General features: G+C 44.9%; 1 protein-coding gene across 1 annotated transcript in view; it reads right to left on the bottom strand.

Moving 5' to 3' along the window:
* Positions 1-1,348: 1,348 nt before the first annotated feature.
* LOC149337265 (uncharacterized) overlaps positions 1,349-23,875 on the bottom strand; it is a 95,246-nt gene continuing 72,719 nt past the window's right edge. Inside the window, exons 4-7 of the mRNA XM_089554850.1 lie at positions 21,054-21,197; positions 14,728-14,810; positions 4,348-4,576; positions 1,349-1,466 (exon numbers count right to left, since the gene is read on the bottom strand). Coding sequence (XP_089410976.1) covers positions 1,449-1,466; positions 4,348-4,576; positions 14,728-14,810; positions 21,054-21,197 — 474 coding nt within the window. The 3' untranslated portion in view covers positions 1,349-1,448. The remainder of the gene's footprint in view (positions 1,467-4,347; positions 4,577-14,727; positions 14,811-21,053; positions 21,198-23,875) is intronic.

Consider the following 23,875-nt stretch of genomic DNA (forward strand, 5'->3'; position numbering starts at 1 on the left):
GGGTGGTGGCGTTCCGTGGAGTCCCTGGCAGCGCTACAACACGCTGTCGCGTTCCACTCCTAACGGCGAAGCTTATGCGTCATTAATTAGCAGCTAATTAGTATTCAGGCATTAATCAGTAATTAAACATTAATTAGTGATTTCTCCTCACTTAGTAATTAGTACTCAATTATGTGTGACGCCACCAGTGCCACAGGAGAGCGAAAGTGGTGCGGAAAACGCTTTCGCCGCTACGCACTTTCGACAGTCAAAGTGCCCCCTGAATTTTTTATCTTGGCCATCTGCTACATAGTTCCAGCTGCTGCCACCCTATGGCTCAGGATTCGTGCCAGCTGTGACGTCTTATTGCACTGAAGTTGGAATCAAGGCGGGCTCCGCAGAACTACTCTCGCCCTAAAATTGAGAGTCAGTGCATCACCCTGATAAAGCCGAACAGTGCATCAGATACTGAGTAAAATAGGAAAGTGCCTCTTTGCGAAAACGACACTTAACATTTGATGCGTCCTTGCAGTGTTACTGCCTGACACACATCAGTGGCACTGCGAACGCTGACCGTCTATGTAGAAGTTAAACAGAAAAAAAATTGAGGACGCTTAAGCTTCGCCTTTAATAGTGGAACGCCACAGCGCGTTGCAGCGCTGCCGAGGAGTCCATAGAACGCCATCGCCCGTTCCGCTCGACGCCATTGCCGTCCGACAAATCACTCGCTGTCTCTAGGAGGCCTCTCAGAATTTACATGCTCATATTTCCCCATGTCAGACTAAAACTTTCTTTTTCTGGTTCCTGTAGTTGGGCCCTGCTTCTAACCACGTTTCGAGCAATATCCGACTATGTACGGTATTTGAAATGAAACTTGAAGAATAGAATTTAAGAAACTGCTGCGGCTGCTAGCGTTATTAAGTTGTAGCTAATGAGAACCTCAGGACTATGGAAGAGAAAACGAAGTTAGGTTAAGTAACAGGTAGCTGTTGGAGTCCTTGAACAGGTGAGCGCGTGGCCACACGAAGTCGTATTGTGTCAAGAGTTCTTTTTTTTCTATACGCGGGAAACTATGCGGTAGGGTTGGCTTAAATTGCAAAAGAACCAATCGAACCAATCGAAAAGAACCTCTGCTTTGCTGCAGAGTTTGAAGGCGAAGATTTTGCAATGACTGCGATTCTGGCAAATTGCAAACAAATGAACTATACGCTAAAAAAAGATATTCTTTCTTGATCCATTGAATTATGGTCAAAATGGAAGGAGTTGCTTCCTCTTAATCTGCGCGCGTATATTAGTCACCTATGGTCAAGTTCGCAAGGAACTCCTCGTATATACTTGGAGCAGTTCGAAGACAAGGTTTATTTCATAGGTTTATTTTTCACACTTTTGTTCTTTTCATACGCACTTATCCTTGTTGATGTGATATGCGTGTAACAGTAGCAATAGTTGTGTATTCGAAGCTGTTGACATTAGCTGCTTTGTACGCACTGAAATAGAAAAGAAAAAAATCTGCTCACATTAGTTGAAAAAACATGAGGTAGGCAGGTGTAATGTGTCACGCCAAACGTTCCTTTGCCACACAATACTCTGGCTCGCAACTGCAGTTCAAGCTTGCTTAATTAAGATTAACCGTTGACAATCCGACACCATAAGATGTTTTAATTGTGTTGCCCCACACCAATGACACCTGAAGTTCTTTGTTTAAATCGCCTGCTGTTTTCTGTAATTTTCTGCATGGTAGTTGGATGGCGCACTTCCATGCGTGTTTTGTTTATTTCAGCTAGACACGCCACGCGTTTTAACTTGGGCTCACACCAAGTTCAATACCAGGGCTCCCGACGGTTCAGGATTTCCAGTGACTTCACCAATTATATAAATTGATGCAGACTCCGACATGCATAACAAGGCGCAAGAGGTTCGTTTGTTAACATACCCCCTGAATATCTGTGATGAAACCGATTCCAAAACTGAAGTACTGTCTTTCTGCAGCATGCTTAATGGCGTGCATGAGCAGTCCGAATTGCTTCGAATATGGCAGTTTGAGCCATGATTCAAGCTTAAAGATTTGATTATGCGTGCTAAGGAAAGAGTTCACGAGATAAATTTTAGGCTGTCTCAATGGCGTAGTAGCCTAATGCAGCAGCATGCGACACTGATGTGTTCGCAGCGCCGCGGGTTCCAATCGCACTCACGGATGTGCTGCTTTCGATTCCTCTGCTTATTGTTATACACGCAGACGCGGATGTTTGTTCCCGATGGAGCTTCTAATGCTCTGCCATTAATGGGCAGTTTCTGCAGGCACAATCGTCTGCGGCAGCTACTAATGGCCGCATTGTTGTTCCAACGCAACTCACAACATCGTTGTTACAACACAAGCATTGCTGGGATCATCGACATAAATTAGCCATAAGCATCACCATGCACGATTGCCGGCACGCGATCTTCTGCAATGTGCATGAGCGAAAGAGGCTTATTATGAGAGTTAGTAAGAGCGGAAGTAAACCCAATTGTTAGCGGTGAACCTGTCTTGAGAGTCGCATTATTAGATGCTTTTCATACCCCCTTTTACCAACTTATACCCACTTTATACCCACTTTTTATACCCCCCCTCGAAATCGATTTCACTCATTAATTTCTTTCCTAACATGTTACTAACACAGAAATAATGTTTCGTTCTCTTCAGGATGGGCAGTCGTTCTAGGTAATATTATGAGATGCTTTCATAAAAATCATTGTGGAGAACGGTGCGAGAATAGCCGGAAGTTAGTGCACTCCGCCGCTTCGCGTGCGCAATGAGAGGGATAACTCGTCAGCGACTGTCGGATAATGGCGCACAATTGTTTCGTTTGTTTTGTGTCACTAAGAAAATCGGACTAAATAGTTGTGTGTCTCAAATAAAACTCAACAGAAATTAATGGGGCAGGAAATAGTAGTTCGATAATATCGGAAGAAAACCTTAATTTTTTTTTTGTTTATTTACGGCACCTTACCACTTACGTATGCGACAGGCGATCACAGTGCTAAGGAGATACCATTCTATCGCTCGCGTGCCTTTCTTCAATGCTCGATACTGATGCGATCTTTCTGGGCAACTTATCTTCAAATTTCGCCATTATCTTAAATCAGTGTGGGCGAAAGCAACATTCACTGTGATACCAACTGATGCCCAGTTTCCAGATGCCAGAAATCTCATTCTTAATGCTCAATATTGTGACCTGAATCCGATTAGGCGGTGCTGTGTTACATACAGATGCTTGGCAGATCTTGTAACAGAACAAGATTTATGATTTTGAGTGGTGCAGTTCTGTGCGACTTTTTGGTCACTGAGTGGACGACAATGAAAACCCACTGTAAACAGAAAAGACGCGCCCAGATTACATGCGCTTTCGTCAATCTTGCCGGCAAAGGAATTTTTTCAGTGTACGTAAATCGTCAAAACAGCTCAAATTTGTAGCCCTGCAGCGCGGAGGATAATTCCATTTTCAAAATTCTAAATATATATATATATATATATATATATATATATATATATATATATATATATATATATATATATATATATATATATATATATATATGGATATTACTTACGGTGTTCTAGACGCATCTCAATAATTCGGAAGTTGACTATTCAGTATTAGTTGACCAGCCTGCTAGTTAGCGTGTCTTAGCTGTACTGTGATGTACTACACCGCTGATAATGCTATGCCGAAAAAAGCGCTCTTATAACTCAAAATACCTCTGTTTAATAAATGTGTAAACTCTTAAGTAAAACGCCCTATATATCTAAGCAGACGAAGTAGTAGCGTGATAGCGTCCCACATCTTCGATTTTATTAATATATTGACATAAACGTCGGCTGATTTCAGAGGACGGAACTGAAAGAATAGAACAAGAGACATAGTCACCGTCGAGCCCATATATGTTCTTGCTTTACGAACCGAGTATTTCAACAAAGCTTCATAGAGTACGTTACCGCTTAGGCCGGGACGTCGTGCCCTAATGAGAAAACGAATAAGCCTTCTCTCTGCAACGTCACTGTGGCAACAAAGCACCGCTTTGTCTCTGCAGACAGAAACCAGTGAACTGAACTGTTGCTTTCGGTAGGCGCCCTGAAGGTAAAACACAATGCTAGAGGAGTCCAAGATATTTCTACTTCGGACTCTGTGCCACAAAGAGTAATATCGGCAGTTTGTAGTGCCCCCGTCTTCCCCACATCCAAGCGCGATTACCGCGTCCAAGAACCGAGCACTCCAATTCGATGTAAAGAGAGTTATTGCGTTTTCTGTGGGTCAGCGCAGCAGCTGCGCTTCGACTCTCATGTTTAACTGCAAGAGAGGTGGAGGATGAGCATCGGGTTGTGCATACCATAGTCAGGTCTTCGATGATGAGCTCGTATATAGCTAAACAACGCGGTGTTCGAAACACCGTGGGGACGATGGCCTGGAAGCCCTCGTCGGTCCAAATGGAGATGTGCTCTTCGTAAAACTTCAGAACCACGTTGATCGGCTCGGTGACACGTCCAATCTTCGTGCGGATGTAGTGAGTCTCGGTGGGATCAAGCTGGTCAAAGTGGTAGCGTATCTGGATATATGTTCTGCAAAGCCAGTTACACAGGGAGAGTGCATCTGAATTCGATCTATGCAGCCCAGGACACAGAAGACCCAATTCACCGTCAAACACACTAACGCCGCTTATGTCTGGTTTTTGTGAGCGTCTTGCGCCGCAGTGTTACAAGTATTGAGGAACTAACTTGGCCTGAGACTAGTATTTTACTTTTATTTTCGAGCGCCAACCCTTATCTCCTACGTTGCCACCCGGGTTTGAAAAAAAAAAACGTATTTTAGAGCCCAGCTCTTTGGCGCCCGTTTCTGCGTTCCGCGGCGTGGCCGTTGTTCCTTGTAACCACCAGCGGACGCCTTATGGCCGTTTCACATGATGCGGCGCGCACGAAAAACTTCGGTCCAGTCGCAGTGTCGCAGCGGCGCCAGTCGCATAGCCCTTTCACATGCTTGCGGCGCCTGCGATTTCTGTTGGTGCGGCACGAGCGGCACCGGCATAATTTACCAATAATAAACGTAGAACATGCTTAAGTTTTACTTTTTTGATTGAATTAATGTATTTTTACTAAAATATCAAGTACTTTATGCAAAGAAGGTATTCTTAAGTTTTTGCTTTTGCACGTGCACGTGGCATTTTGAGAAATCAACAGACCCGGCAGCGCTAAAGTGAAAATACCTCTGGTGCAGTTTCGACGGCTTCCGCTACGTCGTTTCCTGTGATGTCACACCTCTGAATTCTATTGGCTGACGGCCGCTTCGTTCGCAACGATCGCTGCGACTGTGCGGCGTGCGACAAACTGGTTGGAAGCCTGCCGCAGCCGCTCTGCGACGGGAGCGGCGTGCCCTTCTGTCGCAGTGCGGCTGAAATCGCAGTGCGCCGTGGCAAGAATCGCATCATGTGAAACGGGCATTAGTCGCGATTTAAGCTGCGAAACCAATAGAGCGGGAGCTTGGAAAGCAGAGGGAAGGCCCATAACTGCCCGCTTGAAACAGTGGACACCTCAATCGTGCTTTAAGTTACTTGGCAGTAGTTACCGATGTGCGCTGCATGCGTTGACAACGTTCTGCCAGAAATGCGGCCCTGAAGCCATAGGCCTTCGGCGTTCATTGTGGTCAACAGCGTTGGCATGACAACGTTTTACACTAAGATCGGTGTAAGGAAAGGAAGTGTGCATAATTGGCTGACTGGGTCAGTGGACGACTGAATAGCGCTTCTAATTATGTGGGGTGATGAGAGAGAGATGTGGGCTGCATGCGGAAACCTGGAGGGATCCCAAGAGCTATTTCGAAATCACAGACCACCAGTACCGCAGGGGCCACAACAGACTGGCGGGAGTAGCTATCTAGTTGCGCACGGGTCTCTCTGCAATAACGATCAAAATGTTTGGCACGTCACATGAAGTTAGTGTACTGTGCGCCGCAAAATTGGCCAACGGCTTGCCGGTAGTGGCTATCTACTTCACCCCTACGGCGCTCACCGCAAAAATCGTGCACTTCCTGTGACTCGCATTAACCGCCCATCGATCCACACTAATTTTAATAGAGGGGGACTTAAATGTAGATATGAAGACAAATAGGAATTTCTTACCACTTATGCGGCAGAACATACCGTTTCTCGCGCTCGTAACGCCTGCCACGGGTGTGTCAACATCACTAAATACTTGCAGAGAACTCGTCTTTGAGAACCAGGCATTCGTGCAGCAAGTCGAGCATATATCTATTTGTCCGACCACAAAGCTTCCTTCATGACAGTCAAGAACTGTTAGCGCACTGTTTCTTGAAGAAGGAAAATGTGAAAAAATAACACGTTGTCTGTAATTGCACTTACATGACTTGCTCGAATTATCTGCCTCAATCTACCGAAAAGCTGTAACAGCTGATGAGTGGCGCCGATAAAATATCACTGAATTTGTTTCGACATGGTCACGTTATTTCAAATAAGCATTCAGTCACCTCTCGTACCTCTCTGTTATTCACTGTTTTTTACTCACCTCTCCTTTATTCATTAAGGTATCTTCCTCTCTCTAAGTTAGTCAAATATTTAATAAATGAAACCGATAGCGGAAGTCTTTCGGTCTCCACCGCAAGAGAAATGATTTTTCTGCAACTGTTGTCTTGCTTGAGACATTTGATTTCCTCGCTTCTTGTTGAAGTGAGAGTCGACATAGAGGAGTTACCAAATTTTCTCGCGCAATGAACGCGCTTGCGTAATGACCACGACCCTCACTTTGCCCTCAAAAAGTACAATTTAGGTCTTCCTCGCCTGGTAATCACCCCACGTATTTTTCGTGCAGTCTGCTGATGATGACAGTGAATGAAAGCAGGTGCCCGTTCTTTCGCGCAGGGAAAGAACCACGCTTCTATCGGATGTGAAATCTCATATACCTTAGCCGATGAGACGAACAGCCAATAAATATATTCCGCGTGGAATCTGAAAACCAACAGAAGCTACGCCTGGTTCTTCCTTCAATCAGGCATGCTAAGGATTGTAGCAACTTGTTGAGGCACGTTTCGCGCAATGGTACGAGCTGTGCGAGTGCGAACTTTACTGCGCTTGTCGTTGAGTACTTCGTTCTCTTTCACGCCAATAATTTCGGAAGTCAACGCGTACTGTGTCACTAACGCAGATTATATTTTGCTTATGGACGAGCACAGCGTTGTGTTCGTCCTTTCCGCCCTTCCTTCTCTGTGTCTTCTTTGGCGTGGCGCCGTTGCGCCGTTATTCTTTTTGTATGTCAAAATAATGGCTGCCTTGTGTAACTATAGCATGTTGTAATTTAATAAAGTTAAACTAGTCTCTTGTAACCTCGGTTACGGAATTCTTCGTTTTTATTTGTTACATTTACCTAGTCATGCTGTTCTTACTTCAGATATGCGGTGTTTGTTTTCTTTCGCTGCATGCAAGTTATTCTTATACCAGGTATTGTTCTCTTCCTTTAGCACAATCGTTCTGGGAACATGAATTCAATTTTGTGTTATTTTGCGAGTTAGCTTTGAAGTGTTTGTCACTCAGCATGTATATTTTTCTCTTTGTGTCTTGCTTAACGTATCATGCCTACCACTTGAGGTAAGCCCTTGTCATGCATTGTGGGTTTTAACGTCCTTCCTGCAGTGCACGTACAGAGGGCAAAACGCATGTCTAGCTCTTTCAGCCCTGGATTTTTTATTTTGGCCGTAGATTTTTTTGCTCCGCGTTTTTACAATGCCTAAGGACCCATAACCACGCAATTAAAATGCAAAGCTTGTAGTGCGAGTATTAATCGATTTACAGGTATGGTGTCAAAATCGGACATCAGGGCTCAATGGGTGTAAAATGCTAGTGGGACCGTTTGGTAACCGCAACCGAGAAGAAAGAAATTAACGAAAAAATTTCTTATTTTGCAGTGTGGAGACCTATAAAGAAGCTTTTTTTACTTTGTAAGGGATAGGTAATCTCGCAGTTTCTACAAAAAACTTCGCTCTCTCCTGTTTAACTTGCGTTTTGTATCATACCTCCGCGTTCTTGTTCCTGCCAGGTTTGTGTTCCAGCTTGTGTACGTCACGTCAACAGCTCATATGTTCAAAACTTCCGCAGCCTTCCTGAAAGGCGACTGTGGTCAAGATAAAGGCTTTCCTCGAATCTGTAACGCCCTCCTCTATCGAGCTTCACGAAGCACTTCCGTGGCGCCAAGATCGAAGGTCGGCAAATCTAAGTTCTAAGCTTGAGCGCGGCACACTGCATCTCGCTTGCGTTTGTTTTCAAACCAGCTGTTTGCTATAGAAGAATTCATAAAATGGAACACAATCTCGTCGTGTCTGTTTCTTGACCGAATGCTGTTCCTTACAGGTGACAGGAAATTCCCTCTCATCCATAAGCTTATGAGTTGGGGACATATCTCGGCCGCGGGCAGAAAGCAGAAGCTGATCATCAGCACACCAAATAAGCTTTCTCACGAAAACACAGCCAAACACACTGCATTGATCCGAGCTTCGAGGGCGAGCCACACGTGCTGCACGAGCGGCGGAGCGCGAGTTTCAGTGTAAATACTCCGCTCGCTTCTTGCAGCTCAGTGTCGATGCTCACAGCTCACAGGAGGCGTGCATTTGTTCTCGCTATTCCTTTGGTCCGGTTGCTGTTCGCCGACATCCGCATGATCATTTCCAGGCTCAATCCGAATACTCACCATGTATGATAGCGAAAATTTCCATTTTCCAATTCATCAAAAAGCAAATTTTAAGATTTTGTCCATTTTCTGTAATGAACATTCATGTCAGCAGTCAAAAAGGCCGTTAGTACAGGTGCATCTGCTAAAATACTAGCAGATTCTATTCTACAAAGATGTCCTATCATCACTCAATGGCCACCGCTGGCAACCGTTGAGCCCTGATGGTGTCAAAATCGCACATGTCAAAAATGTGTTCAAACGCAGCTTCTACGCATTCAGTAATATTTACGACGGGGATGTGAGCGTGGATAGGCGTTTCACACAAAATATAAAAATCTGAACGCAGAAGAACGAATAGTTAGTGAGATAAAAATGAACAAATTTGCTACACCTCGGCTTCTTCACTCCATGCCTCCCATACTGCTACTTATTCTTCCTTAGACCACACAGCTCAATGGTAGTCCGTGAACAGTGATGTCGATAGCAGCAGGGATCCCTAAGGAACTACGGCATTAAAAATTAATAGTATTTTCTTCTGTTACTGAGACGTGAGCGTAATATTTGTGTTGTGGTGTCAATTGACACCGCCAGGGCCGAAAGGGCTAGAACACGTTCTGAGCATGTTCCGGGCTCAACACGCGATAGCTAGCGATAATATTTGGTTAAAAATGGTGTGGGTTTAAACGTGTGCAGTTAAACTCATAGAATTTAGTCGTTAATTATTGCTTTCTTGGTCGCAGTGGCTTTGGAAGTGGCGGAAGACACAGTTTGGTTGTTCTAGGCATGTGTTTTGCCATCTGTACATCGAATTCTCTTCCATTGTATTCTATTCTATTCTAAGTTGGGCTCTGTTTGGAAAGCATAATTAGTGGCTACCTATGTTACAGGTGCTGATTTAAGATGAAAGTTGTTTTCAATGCCCTCGAACATGTAAATCGCGCTGAAGAGTAGGTTTTCCTTATGAGTGAGGTTAGTCATGCCCAAAGAAGTATTTATTCCAGCTGCGGATTTTTTGTCCCATTTTTCAAACTTCGATTCTTTCCTAAATGTCCTTAGGCACGTAATTTCCATAATCACCCATGCCCTACCCCTGAATTTTGTCAGATCTTTTGAAGAAAAAAAGTTTCCTCTTTATGCAAATAATTATCGCAACTGCTCCTTCCCTTTAAATTGTCGTGCAATGGTTCAGAATTCTCGCAAAATTTTCTCAGCCTAATACGTTCTTTCAGCCCAACACTACCCAATATAGAATAGAATTCAGATTTGAGAGGCTTCCATGTACTGAAAGGTGCGCTTTTTGAGGAAATCGCATTGACAATGTCCGCTTCCCTTCGTCGGATAGCAAGGCCGTCCCTTGTCGTAAAACAGCAGTGCTCGATAACCGATAGAGAGCTCCATTTACAAAGTAAGAAAAATAAGTAGACTTCATAGCAGCAGAAGTTGCATCAATACTGTTTGGTTTGTTGGCATTCTTCCTGTCGACGGCGGTTAGTAGAGAGCCACGGTATAGAACGCATTTCACATGTGTTTATGACCCTCCCTTTGTTCGCTTCACACGTGCTATGGCCATGGTACTGCTCGCCGCTTGCAACGCTACTTTTTTTTGGCTTATGGTTTATGGGGGGTTTAACGTCCTAAAGCGGTTCAGTCTATGAGGGAAGCCACAGCGAAGGGCTCCGGAAATGTCGACCACCTTAAATTCTTTAACGTGCACTGTCATCACTGTAAACGAGGCTCTAGGATTTCGCCTCCATCAAAATTCGTCTGCCGCGGCCGGGATTGAACCCACGTCTTTCGGGTTATCAGCGGAGCACAATAAGCACCGAGCCATTGCGGCGGTGCTTGCAATGCTGTCATATTATAACGGTCTCCTCCTGCCACGTTTGAGTGGCGGATTTTGCAATGTATCGCCTTTGTCAAAAATATAAAGCCCATGGGGTTTGCAAGGGCTCTCAAGCACATTTGGCAGACCTGAATTTTGGAGGATCGCGAACGCGAGTTGCCCCCGGCTTTGTGAGATTAGCGTGGCTGGAAATGCAAAACTAGCCATGCTGCAGGACTCGGAAGGAAACCCCTTGGGCTGTATACTTTTGACAAAGACTGTACGTGCCGTCAACACATCCACCAGCGACGTTTGTAACGCTGCCGTGAACGAGAAATCGTTTCTTAATATGAGCAAGCTTGGCCGCAGTCCCAGGAAAAGCATACCACCACTTCCGCCCAGCGCAGAAGGAACATTGGACGTCGCCATACCAGTCTCAGTCGCTGGGTAACGGACACGTCCGAATCGCTGTGGTGAAGTGGTGGCGCGCTTTTAAGACGATAGCGGCTGAGCTTGCTTTCATTAAGGAATCTCTTTCTTCGTGGCAGTAACGCGCACATCTTTGAATGTGTCGACGGCACATACCTTGAAATAAAGGCTCCTTCAAAGTCTAAACAAGACGTGACCAAGGAATCCACTAGCTTGTCTTGCGTGAGGCAGGAAGACAGTGGCAAAAGGAGAGACCAGATTCGTTCACTCATTTAAAAGTTTTAGATATGCATATACACGGAATAAACATAGCAGTAGGTCATCTTTACCAAGAAAAAATTTTTAACCCTGAAGGCGAGTGTAGGCAATAATTACACTCTGGTTCATTTTGGGCAGAGTCGCTAGCTTTGCTGTGCAAGACCATTATTTTGTGATTATGGAGTGGGCTGAGTTTTCAGCAGAGTTATTTTGTGAAATACATTCGGGGCCCAAGGGAGGGCTGCCCGTCGGTACGTGTGTTGTCTTTTGAAAATGTGGAAGCAAATCAGCTTTCAGAATAAAGATTTAAAAAAATGTTGAAAAGTGACCTAGAGCTTCGGTATAACTGCCGCCAGTTCCACATTACTAAATGGGAAAGTGTCAAGGTGTAATTAATCTTCAGTAACCCTATTTCTCTAGATGTAGTCTAAAAACTATTCAAGTGTAAGAGATTGAAGATCATCCTCCAGAAGTGCAACGAGGCGAAAAATGGTATTCCCACAGAATAGAAGATGTAATGGGACATTTCTAATTTGAATAGCGAATTATTATTTGAATGCCTACTTCATGAAGCTGAACTAATGAAAAAGTAGAAGCTTGGGCGAGTTGATGATGCTTCACTTGCCACATAGCGCTAAAAAGACACGGACACAAGGGAGACACACAGCGCCCGTCCTGTGTGTCTTCCTTGTGTCCGTGTATTTTAGCGCTATGTGGCAAATGAACTAATGATTTTCGATTGATGTATTAATTTCACACACATGGAAGGCACAAAGGGGCTCTTGTTGATAAAATACCGAACTTGAACGTAGCTGGCGCGGAGCAGAAAGAATGTACCACAAAGTTGTGCACATCCGGAGCCAACTTTTTTCCGCTCTACCACCGCGGCCATAGATGCTGCACTCCCTTTGTTTACGCATCAATGCTCAAAGGTAATCTGCAGAAGCATCACTTTATATAAACAACGCTGGTCCTCTGCGATGGAATGTGACGAGAAGAAGCTCCGTCCCAGTACAATTTTTAAATAAAATGAAAGTCATCATACCTGATAACGCGATCGTAGCTTACCCTGGCGGCAGGAAGAAAAATGTTATGATTAAGAGAATATTTGAAGTGCATTAAGTATACTATGCTTACGAAACACCACAAAGGGCGCTTTAAAAAGGAACTAACAAAAATCTTTCAGAACGTATACGTGCAGATAAAGCAGTCGGTGGTGCGGTAAATAGCTGGAGGAAGGCTCCGACAATGAGATTGCATCAACCGTACTTAGTCGACCACCCAGGAGGCCTTTGAGGTTAGAGCCAAGCGGTGATGAACACTGACTGAATCTGGATCATCAAATGGACTGCTGGAGCGGAGAGGAAGAAATTTTATGTATTGATACAATTATTTCATTTATCAGCGGCCGTCGACAAGGTTTGGGTAGACCCCGAGTGTCGCGAAACTCGGGGCATCCTGCATAGTGCCCCCGGCCTGAGACGGTAAAGAACGAGCAGGGGTGAGGAGTGCAGTGAAATGGACGCGCCGCAGAATAAGTAGTTGTGGCGAGATAGAAGTTCGTCAGATCACAGGAATGACTCGAATGACGCCTCTAATGTAGTCACAATGAAGATGCATTTTAGGTTTCCAACGAAAAGGAGTGTCCGACATTGGTGAATATAAGACCCGGGGCATCTCCGGCGCCTGCTAATGAAGTTCGCGAGCAAGGCGATACACCACATGACTGCTACCTGGCTTTCAGTATTTCCAAGAGTCTACCTCAGTGTGACTTTGGTGGGGGAGAGGGGGGGGGAGTGGCCGAGAGCCTTTTGTACATCATCTCTAAGTTGTGCAGGAATGCGATCCATGTGATTTGCGCCGACAGCTTGCACCGCATGTGTATAGCGAAGCCGAGTTGTTTGAGGGAGCTTGGGAGAGGTCTCTAATACTAGTGATTATCGCGTAGCTGTAGGATACGGATCAGTGTAACTAGGTAGGGCGTATGTCACGGGCCATGGAGTAAGCAGCCCTTCCGACCTGGTCTCATGAGGCGTCTCTGCAGGAAATGGTGAAACAAAGTGTATGAGTGTGATGGGTAACACGAGGAACGCTTCTGCCTTGCTTCGAATTGGCCACTACGTGTTTTGAACCGTTTAGATTCGTAGGTTATCTGGGAACAGAGAAGGGGCGTAATAATGGGGGTACCATTGGGAATGAGGCCGGCTTATTAAAGGGTCCAGTATTATTGCAGGAGGTCTCCCAGTGGTAAAAAAGAGCCCCATAAAGAACTAGTAGTCAGTTTACATGCGCATCCCAAAGTTAACGCCAGTCTTGGTTAATATATGAAGCGCGACCTCCTTTCGGCGTCTTTAACGATGGGTTAAACTAAAATGGCAAATTTTGTAGAAAATGTTACTACGGGACAATGCTGGACCATTACCTAACTTGACATCTGTGAAGCCCGACGTGCTTATTAAAGCGGGACGCGAGGGGGGCGCTCGTGTTGAAATACGCGGCGTTTTCTCCACATTTTACCGGCTGCTGCTTTCGCTCTCTCCGTTTTATATTTGTTCATTTATTATCGTCGCGTAAAACTGTGGTAAAACAGGAGCGAGTGCGGAACTCGGGGAATCCAGCGTACCCGCCCAGCCGTGATTTACGCTTTTTGGCACCATTATTGGACAAGTATGGTTCTTTGGCCCTGTTCCGATTATAATATTTCGCGCATTAGCCTTTGCTTTTTTACTTGCTTTTATTTGAGGCCATCCGCGAATAGGATTCTTTGACCTTTCCTTCGGTATTCCTTTGCCCTGTGTACAAAATACGCACCATCTATGGAGACTAGATTCAGTCCCCAAATTAATTTCCTAACCTCTTATTTTAGGGCTATAAGCGTTACTACATTACTGCAGCCGTCATACTGCGTAGAGGTGAGAGCTATGCCGACCAGTCTGAAGCCAGTATGTCGTAAAGCGTCAGAAGACGGGCAAGTGGTTGTTAAGACCAATATACACTTCTCGGAGAACAGGGCATTACAAATCTCATACGAGTCCGCATAGGTCCAAGGCTCAGAACAACGCTCATGTGGAGCATCCGTGTAGAAAACTTTTCAATAATAGAAAATTGTTCGTTGCGGGGATGCAAACTTTGAATTTAAATGCACATTCTTCTGGTGTGAGGCAAAATTGTTTTTTGCAAAATTTTTCCACCGCTCGGATCAAGCAGTTAGGCCTGCCACAAAAAACAAACAGGATCGATTTTTTGACGACGGCAAAAACGTTATAGAAAAAAAATGCAAGCTTGCCGACGGGAGATCTGCGGGTGTATTGACTCTCAGAGTGAAATCTTAAAATATATGAAAAAATTGCATTTATAAACTATTTCCCGTTCAAAAATCCTTTGCCCAGAACTGTTGACAGTGACAGACGAAGGCGTTATAAGGTTAACATTGGTCGAGAGCATTAAGTGACAGTCCACTGCGCATAAAGTGGATTGTTAAAGGTGGATTAATGTGCACTCTTTCAACTCTGCGGTACAAATGGCGGCCTACCGGGTTGTATCGTAGGTTGTACCGCTGAATTGCACGTATGAACCGGGGTGGAGCGCAGGCGTCTCATCCACTTCAAAAGCGCTCTGCAGAAAAAAGAGAAAAGCAGTTTCAACAGCCAAAGAGAAATAATTTCTGATACAATTCTGGTTTGAATATGGATCATATTAATGGTCTGCGGTAGAGTCTACCAGGAAAGGCCAATCGCCATTTCGACGATATTTGTATCTCGGCATCAGCAGTTACGCGACCTAAAGTTAGAGCAAGGCTGCAAAAGGCGGCAGGCATTCTTACGGATTACCTCCACCTGCAATGCTTGAAGATTTCTATTGAAAAGCGTTTCCTTGTTTCGTTTACAGGCAAGAGCATGTCTCTTTACCCCGCAAGTATAGTTAAGTATAAGTGGCTCAACAATACCCTACGCAAGAATTCATTGCTTCTTTGGAGCAATCTTCGATTGCAATCTGTCATGCGTTTTCTCCTTTCTCGGAGGAAAGTCGTGGAGCGCATCAGTGTAGTCGATTCAGTAGCTGCCCCCTGCACATGTAAACTTGAGAAGAACGAACATGCGGTGTCTACCAAGCGTTCCAGCTCAAGCTCTCCGGACGCGCCTAGGACTGCCAAAATGAGCGGCTACGCCGCAACAGTACTCATCGGCCACGAGAATGCAGTGACTACCTACATAACAATCGATGCCTTGAGGGCGCGTATCCGACCGCGGGCTACCGCAGGCTACCAGGCCACTGCTCTTGCGATTTGAAGAGATATGCCAGAATATTGGCATACTAAATAGATTGCCTGGTAATGTTCAAAGACCAGATCCATTTCCACCATGGTACAATATTCCTGCAATCTGCGATCTCACACTTACACAATTCCGTAAAAATCAAACTCCACAACAAATATAATGCAAGAATTTCTTGCACTTCAGGAAAACTACAGTCTTTTCAAAGCTTTTTATACAGATGGTTCAAAAACAGATCTTTACATTGGAAGCGTAGTGGTACAAGGGAACCGGACTGAAATAGTAAGGCTTCCACAGTGTGCATCCATCTTTACTGCCGGATGGATTCGTTGAAAAAAAGGCCGAGGGTTTTATTTGATTGCTTTGGAGCCTCGAAATCTTTGCCCAGACAAGGATGGCCGCTGAGGCTACCTGGCCATTCCTAAAACTCTTTTTCTCTGTTATTTCTAGGTGCTTAGACATTTTAGGCTCTTTACACCACCGATCACTTTCAACATTTGTGTTAAATCTCTAAAAAAAAAAACATTTCCTATGCCTTGTACTTGGCGCATGATGCCTTAGCTACCCATGTGCCATTAAACCCAACACAACACACAACGATACCCTTAGCCTGAAATCACTACTTTTCACTCACCAGAACCTTAAAAAAACATATAATATTCCAATATTTTAACACGTATCTTGTAGGCTAACATTTTTTATGAACTTTTCATAACGTTTTCTGGAAAGTGCTATAAACTCTCACGCCACTACAGGAGCTAATACACGAAATACTTTGGCATTGATAAACACAAGCAAATGGGGGTCGTCTTCTTACATTTTTCTGGAGACTGGAGACAGGAGACTTCTATCCCCATTCTTAAGACAAATTAATCAATAAATAATATTGACATTTGGTGATGACCTCATTCTAGATTGAATTCATGGTCAAGAAAACTTTGCGCTGAATAACACAAGACGGAAGGGAGAAACACGTACACACACACGAGCGCAAAGTTTTCTGCGCAAAGTTTTCTTGAATATGTCGCTACAGCAACTGGCCCAACATTCTGCTCTACTGAATTCATGGCTGCCTAATAAAGTGCTATCAGTCCGTGCAAGTAAATAACAAAAACTTACCAACAGAACCTGTGACCGCAGGAGTCCCCAAATCTCGGGTATTAGAGCCAATGTTTCTTTTCATCGCTTTAAATTATCTTCCGACCAATATGCATGCAAATCTCAGGCATTCAGCGGATGACTGCATATATTTATCGCGAACTTAACAGACTACAGACCACAAATTTTTCTTGCGTGCTTTCTGCTGTAAAATGCAGCGTTAGACATTAAAACATATCGATGATTGTGGCGTATTCGTCTATGACCACTAAATAATTTTTAATTGAATTTCTTAAGTGTGTTTCATTATTGGTTGCATCAGGTAAAAGATGGCTGGGACGGGTCGTTGACACTTAGGTCATGCTAGGAGCGAAAAAAAGACAATATAACTGCTGATACGTCCTTTGTTTATTTCAAACTTTTGAATCAGGCCGCTTTAGCGGTTGTGAATTGAAACTACGCATCAGCGTTTATATTGCCGGTTTGTGTGCCTCACGTGACCAAACTGTCCACTATACGTTGCAGCTATCGTTCGGACGATGAAACTGAAAGCGACACAGCACGAGAGAAGAAACTCAATTATATTGTGACGCCCATGACGAGACACTGAACTGGGACACCGTGCTGCCGTTCATCACCTACGCTTTTAACACCGCGCTCCATGAGTCTACTGGCCACTTCTTTTTACTATATGCTCGCCCCCCACGCTACACCCTGGGCACCATACTACCATTTTCTGCTGAGCCTCATGAAGAGCCCTTCATCGCCGATACACTTTGTCTCGCCGAAGAGGCCGGGCGCCTTGCCCGCCTTCGTATTCTCGCCTCCCTAGATCGGTCCAAAGCGCGCTATGGTGCCCACCACCGTCACGTCACTTACACCCCTGGTGATTTAGTCTGGTTGTGGCGGCCTGTCCGGAAGCGCCGATTGTCCCAGAAGCTGCTGTGCCACTACGATGGACCATATGTCATTATTGAGAAAATTAGCGACCTCAATTACCGCATAGCCGGTCTCACTGCAAGCGGACGTCGTTCTGCACGAACTGAAGTGACTCATGTTGCCCGCCTGAAGCCCTACCGTTCACGCGGTGCTTTTGAACTCGCCCAGCGGGCTTCGGCTGCGTAGGGGGAAGTGTGACGCCCATGACGAGGCGATGCCTATTCTATTTGGTCGGCATCGCTGACTGCGCAGAAGATGAGGAGGACGAGGTGTGAGTGTGTGTGGCTTGTGCTCGGAAAGCGCACCCAGCTGGTTCTCGGTCTTCCGTCGTGGTCTTAATACACCCCCTAGTCGTAACAGCATATCATTTAGGGGTCCTATGCAAATACTACGCGGTAATCTATGGATTCTAGTGTCTAACGCATCATTTGAAAGAAGAAATCGCGCAACTAGAATTCAGTCTCTAAAGTACCTTAATTCCTGGAAGATCATGCCGCCATATATAGCGCACCGGAAACTGTTCAAAAGTTGTATAGACAGTGGTAAATGTCACTCTATGCTAACAAATACACTTTTATGGAAGTGTATTCCAAAGTGTGTAGAATAAACAGCGCCTAAACTTTGTTTACAGCATAAGCAATATTTTACTATACCCAGTAAGTGAACATAAATAACTTTCCTTTATTCTAACGCTTAACCTGAGATAGGACTTAAATGGGGATGGAATGAGTGAGGGAACAAACACGGCATAATGACATCGTGGTAGAAATCAAGGGGAAGAAATGGGCGTGGGCAGGGCATATAATGCAGAGGCAAGATAACCGATGGTACTTAAGGGCAACACAACAGACTCCAAGAGAAGACAAGCGCAGGAGGCGGCGGCGGAAAGTCGGGTGGACGGATTAAATTCTGCGGATAGGGTGTCCGCATCTGCACGGAACGGGGCTAACTGAAGAGATGTAGAGAGGCCTCTGCCCTGCAGTGAGCGTAATCAGGCTGATGATGATGATGAAGTAAATGATATCAGAGCAGCCGCTACGCGAAAGTCATGTTTCCTCAGAATTAAGACTTTATGTATTACTGCCCGAAACCAAAATGCCATATTATGTGCCTTCATGACGTCACGAATAGAATTTGCAAACATCATGCGGTTCCCGGCAACTAAACAAAAATAAAAAAAAAACAAAAGATATACAAACAATGGCGATTATATACGCGTTAAAAAATATATACTGATTTACTCGCGAACTCACCTTAAAGAAACTGGCATGCTAAGACTTGAAAAAGGAGTCATACTATCCCGTGTAATTTCTATGTGTGAACACATCAAACGCACATCAAAGTGCGTCGCTGTTGCAGATAAAAACTCTTTTCTTATGTTTTGTATGAATTTTAATGTATTTCAGATTGGTTTAAAAATGATTTTTTTTTACATGAAATTATAGATTGGAAAAGCGTGGAACCATCACCTAGACAATGTCCTGCGCTGTGTAAATCCGTTAAACTGCTGGAGGATTCCTTGCACAAAAACGCCTTAGCCTTTAAGTGCCTAAAGTTTGAAAACACTCATTAAACACTACAGATGCTATTTTAAACCTGCAAGAGGCGTTAAGCAAGACGTCGTTAGCGCGGACAGCGCTGGATTCAAGGTGCCCTGTAAATGCCTGCTCAGAACCCGTGTTCGGGTTTCTAGAAGACACTTTTCGAATATATTCTCGAATTAAGCGGCGTCATTAATAACAAGCGTTGAAAGAGGTTTCAGGTTACTTTTGAAAGACATTACTCCTGTGGGATATGCACCGTATAACCGCTAATTTTCGTCCAATGTATTGTTCTTTGTTCAGGAAAACGTGCGTTAACCAGTACCTTTCATATAAAAGCGCATCTTACCTATGCTTGGCCTGCTGTGTCTCCTGTAAAGGGCTGTTCTAGCCCGGGGCTAGAATAGGGTAAAAATTGGTACGGGATTTAACGTAGTTACACCGAGCAGATGTGCGAAAGTAGGTGTTCACTCTTCAATTGGAGGGGACACTTCAGCTTCGCCTCATGGGTATGACGCGACAGCTGTAGTGGGTTAATTTCCATAAATGCAGAATTGCTCATTCTCCACTTAACACTCATAGATGCGGCGAGTCCTCATACCACTACCATCCCAGTGGCGCAGCGGTTAAATGATGCACCACTGCACTGGCCGGAGGCAGTTTCTATCACAGCCAGCCGTAGCGAATGTGCCAACCATGTTGCCCAATTCGTTTTTGAAAGCCAGAGAGTCTACGGTCTACACGACGAGCGGTTAGACCAGCTGTAGTATTGGTTTCGCCATAAATTAGTTTCGCTATAAAAATTGTAAGGGACACTTTACCTCCGCCATAATGGATATCGCGCGCTATAATTAGTCAGTTAAAGGCCAAATGCACCATTTTTTGAGCATTCCGTGGTATTTTAGGATCGGAATCTACTCAGGCTATAGGTAAAGCACGCCAATTGCTTTTCCGCTATCATTTAAGACGCTCCAATGCTGAAGAACGTTAGTCTTCTTTTCATAGCTCCACAGTAGTGCCGGGAAACGTGGTGGGACGTCATTGAAGGTAAGCTTTCAAATCACCGCTGCCATGAACCACATCCTGTCATGCCTAGTTGATGCTGCAAAACAGCGCTCGGCGGGCACTGCCTTCGGTGGCGTTTCCTTTTTTCCGTCTAAGGGATCGTTTACACATTGGAAATATACGGCACTTTCGATGACGTCATCGTGCGCCATTCATTTGGCGCTGTGCGGTTCGCAGAAGCTTGGCGACCATCGCAATTTTTGTTGGCGATTTCGTCACCACTTAAAATGCTAGCCAAAAGGGACTTCCCATGCTTTACCTTCGAGTCTCACACATTCCACCTCCTTAAGCTAGTTGATTTCTAAAACCTATGGAGCTGCCGTTTAGTGCCCCTGTATGCGGAAGCGGCCATTCTCAGCTTTATAATCATGAGACCCTGGGTGGTCTCATACCACTCCTTGTAAAATGGTGCGGCGGTTCAAGGCCTCGCCACTGCCTTGCGATGGCGAGTGCTGCAACCGGTGGGTGTAGTGCGACCCAAGTTGCTCTTCCCGAACAACCTCCAGAGATCAACCATTAATTTAACTGCCGTCTGCCAGAGTGGTTAGTTTGCTCACAATCCGGTGGGTACGTAGTAAAAACTCCACAAGCTCACGTGACGTCACTTGCCCACCAAGGTTGCTTCTGCGGGGATGGCTGGCTGAGCCATTCTCCGCAAACCTATTTATCGCTCACAACGCCAAAAACGCCGACTCTGAATTTTCTGCGTGGCGAGCCCCTTTAGTGCTGGCGTGTTAAAACCAGGGTTTAGCCGAAAACGAAGGGCTAGTCTCTCTTCCGGTCGCCCCCCTTCACCAATGGGCACCCAGAACCGCCGTTCGCACGCCATCAGCACAGCGTCGGTGGCGCTGTGTGGTAAGGCCGAAGGTGCTAGGGAGCCACCATTGTGAGCCTAGTGGGTGAGACAGTTGAAGTATAGAGAACGAACGCCGCCCACTTACCAGTCTGAAAATGGCGGCACGAACTTCATTCTTTTCAACGTAGTGTGCCTCGTAGACCACCATCCGCTCTGTTTCCACGATCATCGTGTCGAGATTAACGCCGCGTGCATGATTTTTGAGCAGTTTCTTATCGTCCACGTAGAACTGCGTGTTAGGAAAGCAAGGGGAATTACGACAACGTTAAGAAGCCGGTAATGTGTGAATCGCATTTTAAAATATTTATTGCCAGGTAAATAATTAACGAAGCCGGGACACGGTATGAAGGTTCAACCGCTAATGGCCTCACCGGGTATCTTAATTCGCTAAAATTCATGTATATAAAAATAAAGTACCTAGCACACCAACCATGCACTTCAATGAATATGAATTTCAGCTTCATACCTGTGTTTTCCTGCATACCTGCGACAATACCTGCGTTTTCTGTCGAATTCACAGACGTACCCTGATCATAAAAAATTCAGGGGTTAACTTTGTTCACCTAAAGTGCGATGAGGCGAAAGCGTCAAGCGCGATGTTTCTGCTTGTGTCACTGAAGGGTTCTTAAGATGTTGTGCTTCGCCTCTATGAGTGAAACGCGACAGCGTCTCGCAACGCTGCCAGGGAGTGCAGAGAACGCCATCGCCCGTCTGCGTTTTCTGTCGAATTCACAGACGTACCCTGATCATAAAAAATTCAGGGGTTAACTTTGTTCACCTAAAGTGCGGTGAGGCGAAAGCCTCAAGCGCGATGTTTCTGCTTGTATTACTGAAGGGTTGTTAAGATGTTGTGCTTCGCCTCTATGAGTGAAACGCGACAGCGTCTCGCAACGCTGCCAGGGAGTACATAGAACTCCATCGCCCGTTCGGTTTTACGCCTTACTTGTCGGTAAATCGGTATTTAGGAAAGAAAATGTATCTGTCTCGCATATCTCGGTGGACCCATGAACATCGCCGTAACGGGAAGGGAGGAAGATGGGAGTGAACGAAGACACCATATTCACTAGACGCGCTTTGGTTCATTCCAAACCATCGAGCTGGCATGGCGGAGTGGTTAGCATGCCCGTCTCGCACTCCGAAGACCGGGGTTCGATTCCCGAACTCGACCAATTTACTACTCGGTTTTATTTATCTGGCCCGACTAGAAACGTTAATTAGACTAATTGGGTAATGAAGCAATTAACTAAACTCAGTTCCACTTATTTGGAGCATCACTATATACGATCCCTTTCATTGGTTGCATGGTTACAAGCCAAAGTACCATTGGCCCCGTTTGAAATTCGCGCACTGTGACGTCATGACCGTTTCGACCAATTGAAAAGCGTGCTATTTCTGTCGGCAACTCCAGCTTACAACGATGAGGCATTAAAGGCTTCCGCCTTAAAAGTATGAAGCTGAAGTTACCTCATTGCAAGGTCAATAAACGGTCAGTGACTAAATTTCTGCGCCACATAATTATTATACTGATCAAATCGCGCTAAAAGGCACATACACACGAAAACACAAACCGACGAAGCAAGTAAAGGCGTATTGTTCACGGGCAACATCATTATGTTGCCCGTAAACCCCTGCATCCTGTTTTGATATGAATGAGCCTTTCTGCGTTTTCACTATTTTTTCAGTTACGCACAGTAGCCCTGCACTTTATATCGCTTATTGCGTGTGGACATAACCTGTAACTTGAGCTCATTAGGTTTGGTTCTTTTTTTGTGCACATTGACACTGACAATGAACTTTATTTACCAGCCATTCTGGAGGGTAACCTGGGCTGAAAGCGGAAATCAAGCAGTTTACGAAGCCCAGGCAACCATCGCAAGACAGTACAAACGCGGCAACAATAACAAACAAAAACAAAATAATACGATAGACACAAATTGCATGAAATAATGAACCGGCATCTCATCCAGAGAAACGGGGACAACCATCAGAAAAATGTAAAGCCGCTTCTGCAACAACAGCCACTAGGCGGCTGCTCGGCACGCAGCTCGTGCACCAGGCTTGTGTCTTGGGTGAAGAAACTGACGTTCCACTCCGGCCTACTCTCTGTGCTGTAGCAGTTCCTTCAATGTTGGCGTATCTCTGCCGTCTAGGCAGGAACAACTGCTGCGTGACACTGGTGGAGGTTCGGGGTGCAGCAAGAATATGAGAGCGCCAAACTGGAGAAAAGCTGTAGCATTTGAATCCGTTTTTGGCAGTTTATGGCTGAGCACTCTTTTAAGATGGAAGGCAGGTTGTGGCGCAACGACTTGAACTTGCAATCGGAGCGGAAATAAGGAATTAACCATTTTCCTTTGTTTCCTGTGTTTAAAACGCTAGCATGGCGTTGCAATGGACCAGTTATTTCTATAAGTAGCCGAAAGCTGGCGGAAGAGAGGTGATATAAGCAATAAACATTGTGTTCATACTGGTGGTCTGCACATAGAATATTATGGATCTGAAACGAATGCAATGCAGAAGATAAGTAGTCTAGACTAAATATCTGTCGAATAGCCTTGCTCTGCACAATTAGAAATTTGCTTAAATTTTGTTTGGTTGTTATCAGCCATACTGCAATAATTTGTCACTGCAATAATTTGTCAACAAAACCAACAAAACGTGATATATCCGAAGTTTTATTTTCAATGCAAGAAACGCGCGAATGCCCGATATTGCTCCAGTTGCCAATGAAAGTTTCTTCCATGTTATTCAAAACGTAAATCTCAATTTAAATATGAGTATAATGTCAGTATGGTTTAGTTTTATGGGTTAAACGTCCCAAAACAACTCAGTAAATGAGGGACGCCGTAGTGGAAGGCTCCGGAAACATCGACCACTTGGGGTTCTTTATAGTGCACTGACATCACCAGT

Source organism: Amblyomma mixtum, chromosome 7 (assembly GCF_055824585.1).
Source record: "Amblyomma mixtum isolate Tamu chromosome 7, ASM5582458v1, whole genome shotgun sequence".
Lineage (NCBI taxonomy): Eukaryota > Metazoa > Arthropoda > Arachnida > Ixodida > Ixodidae > Amblyomma > Amblyomma mixtum.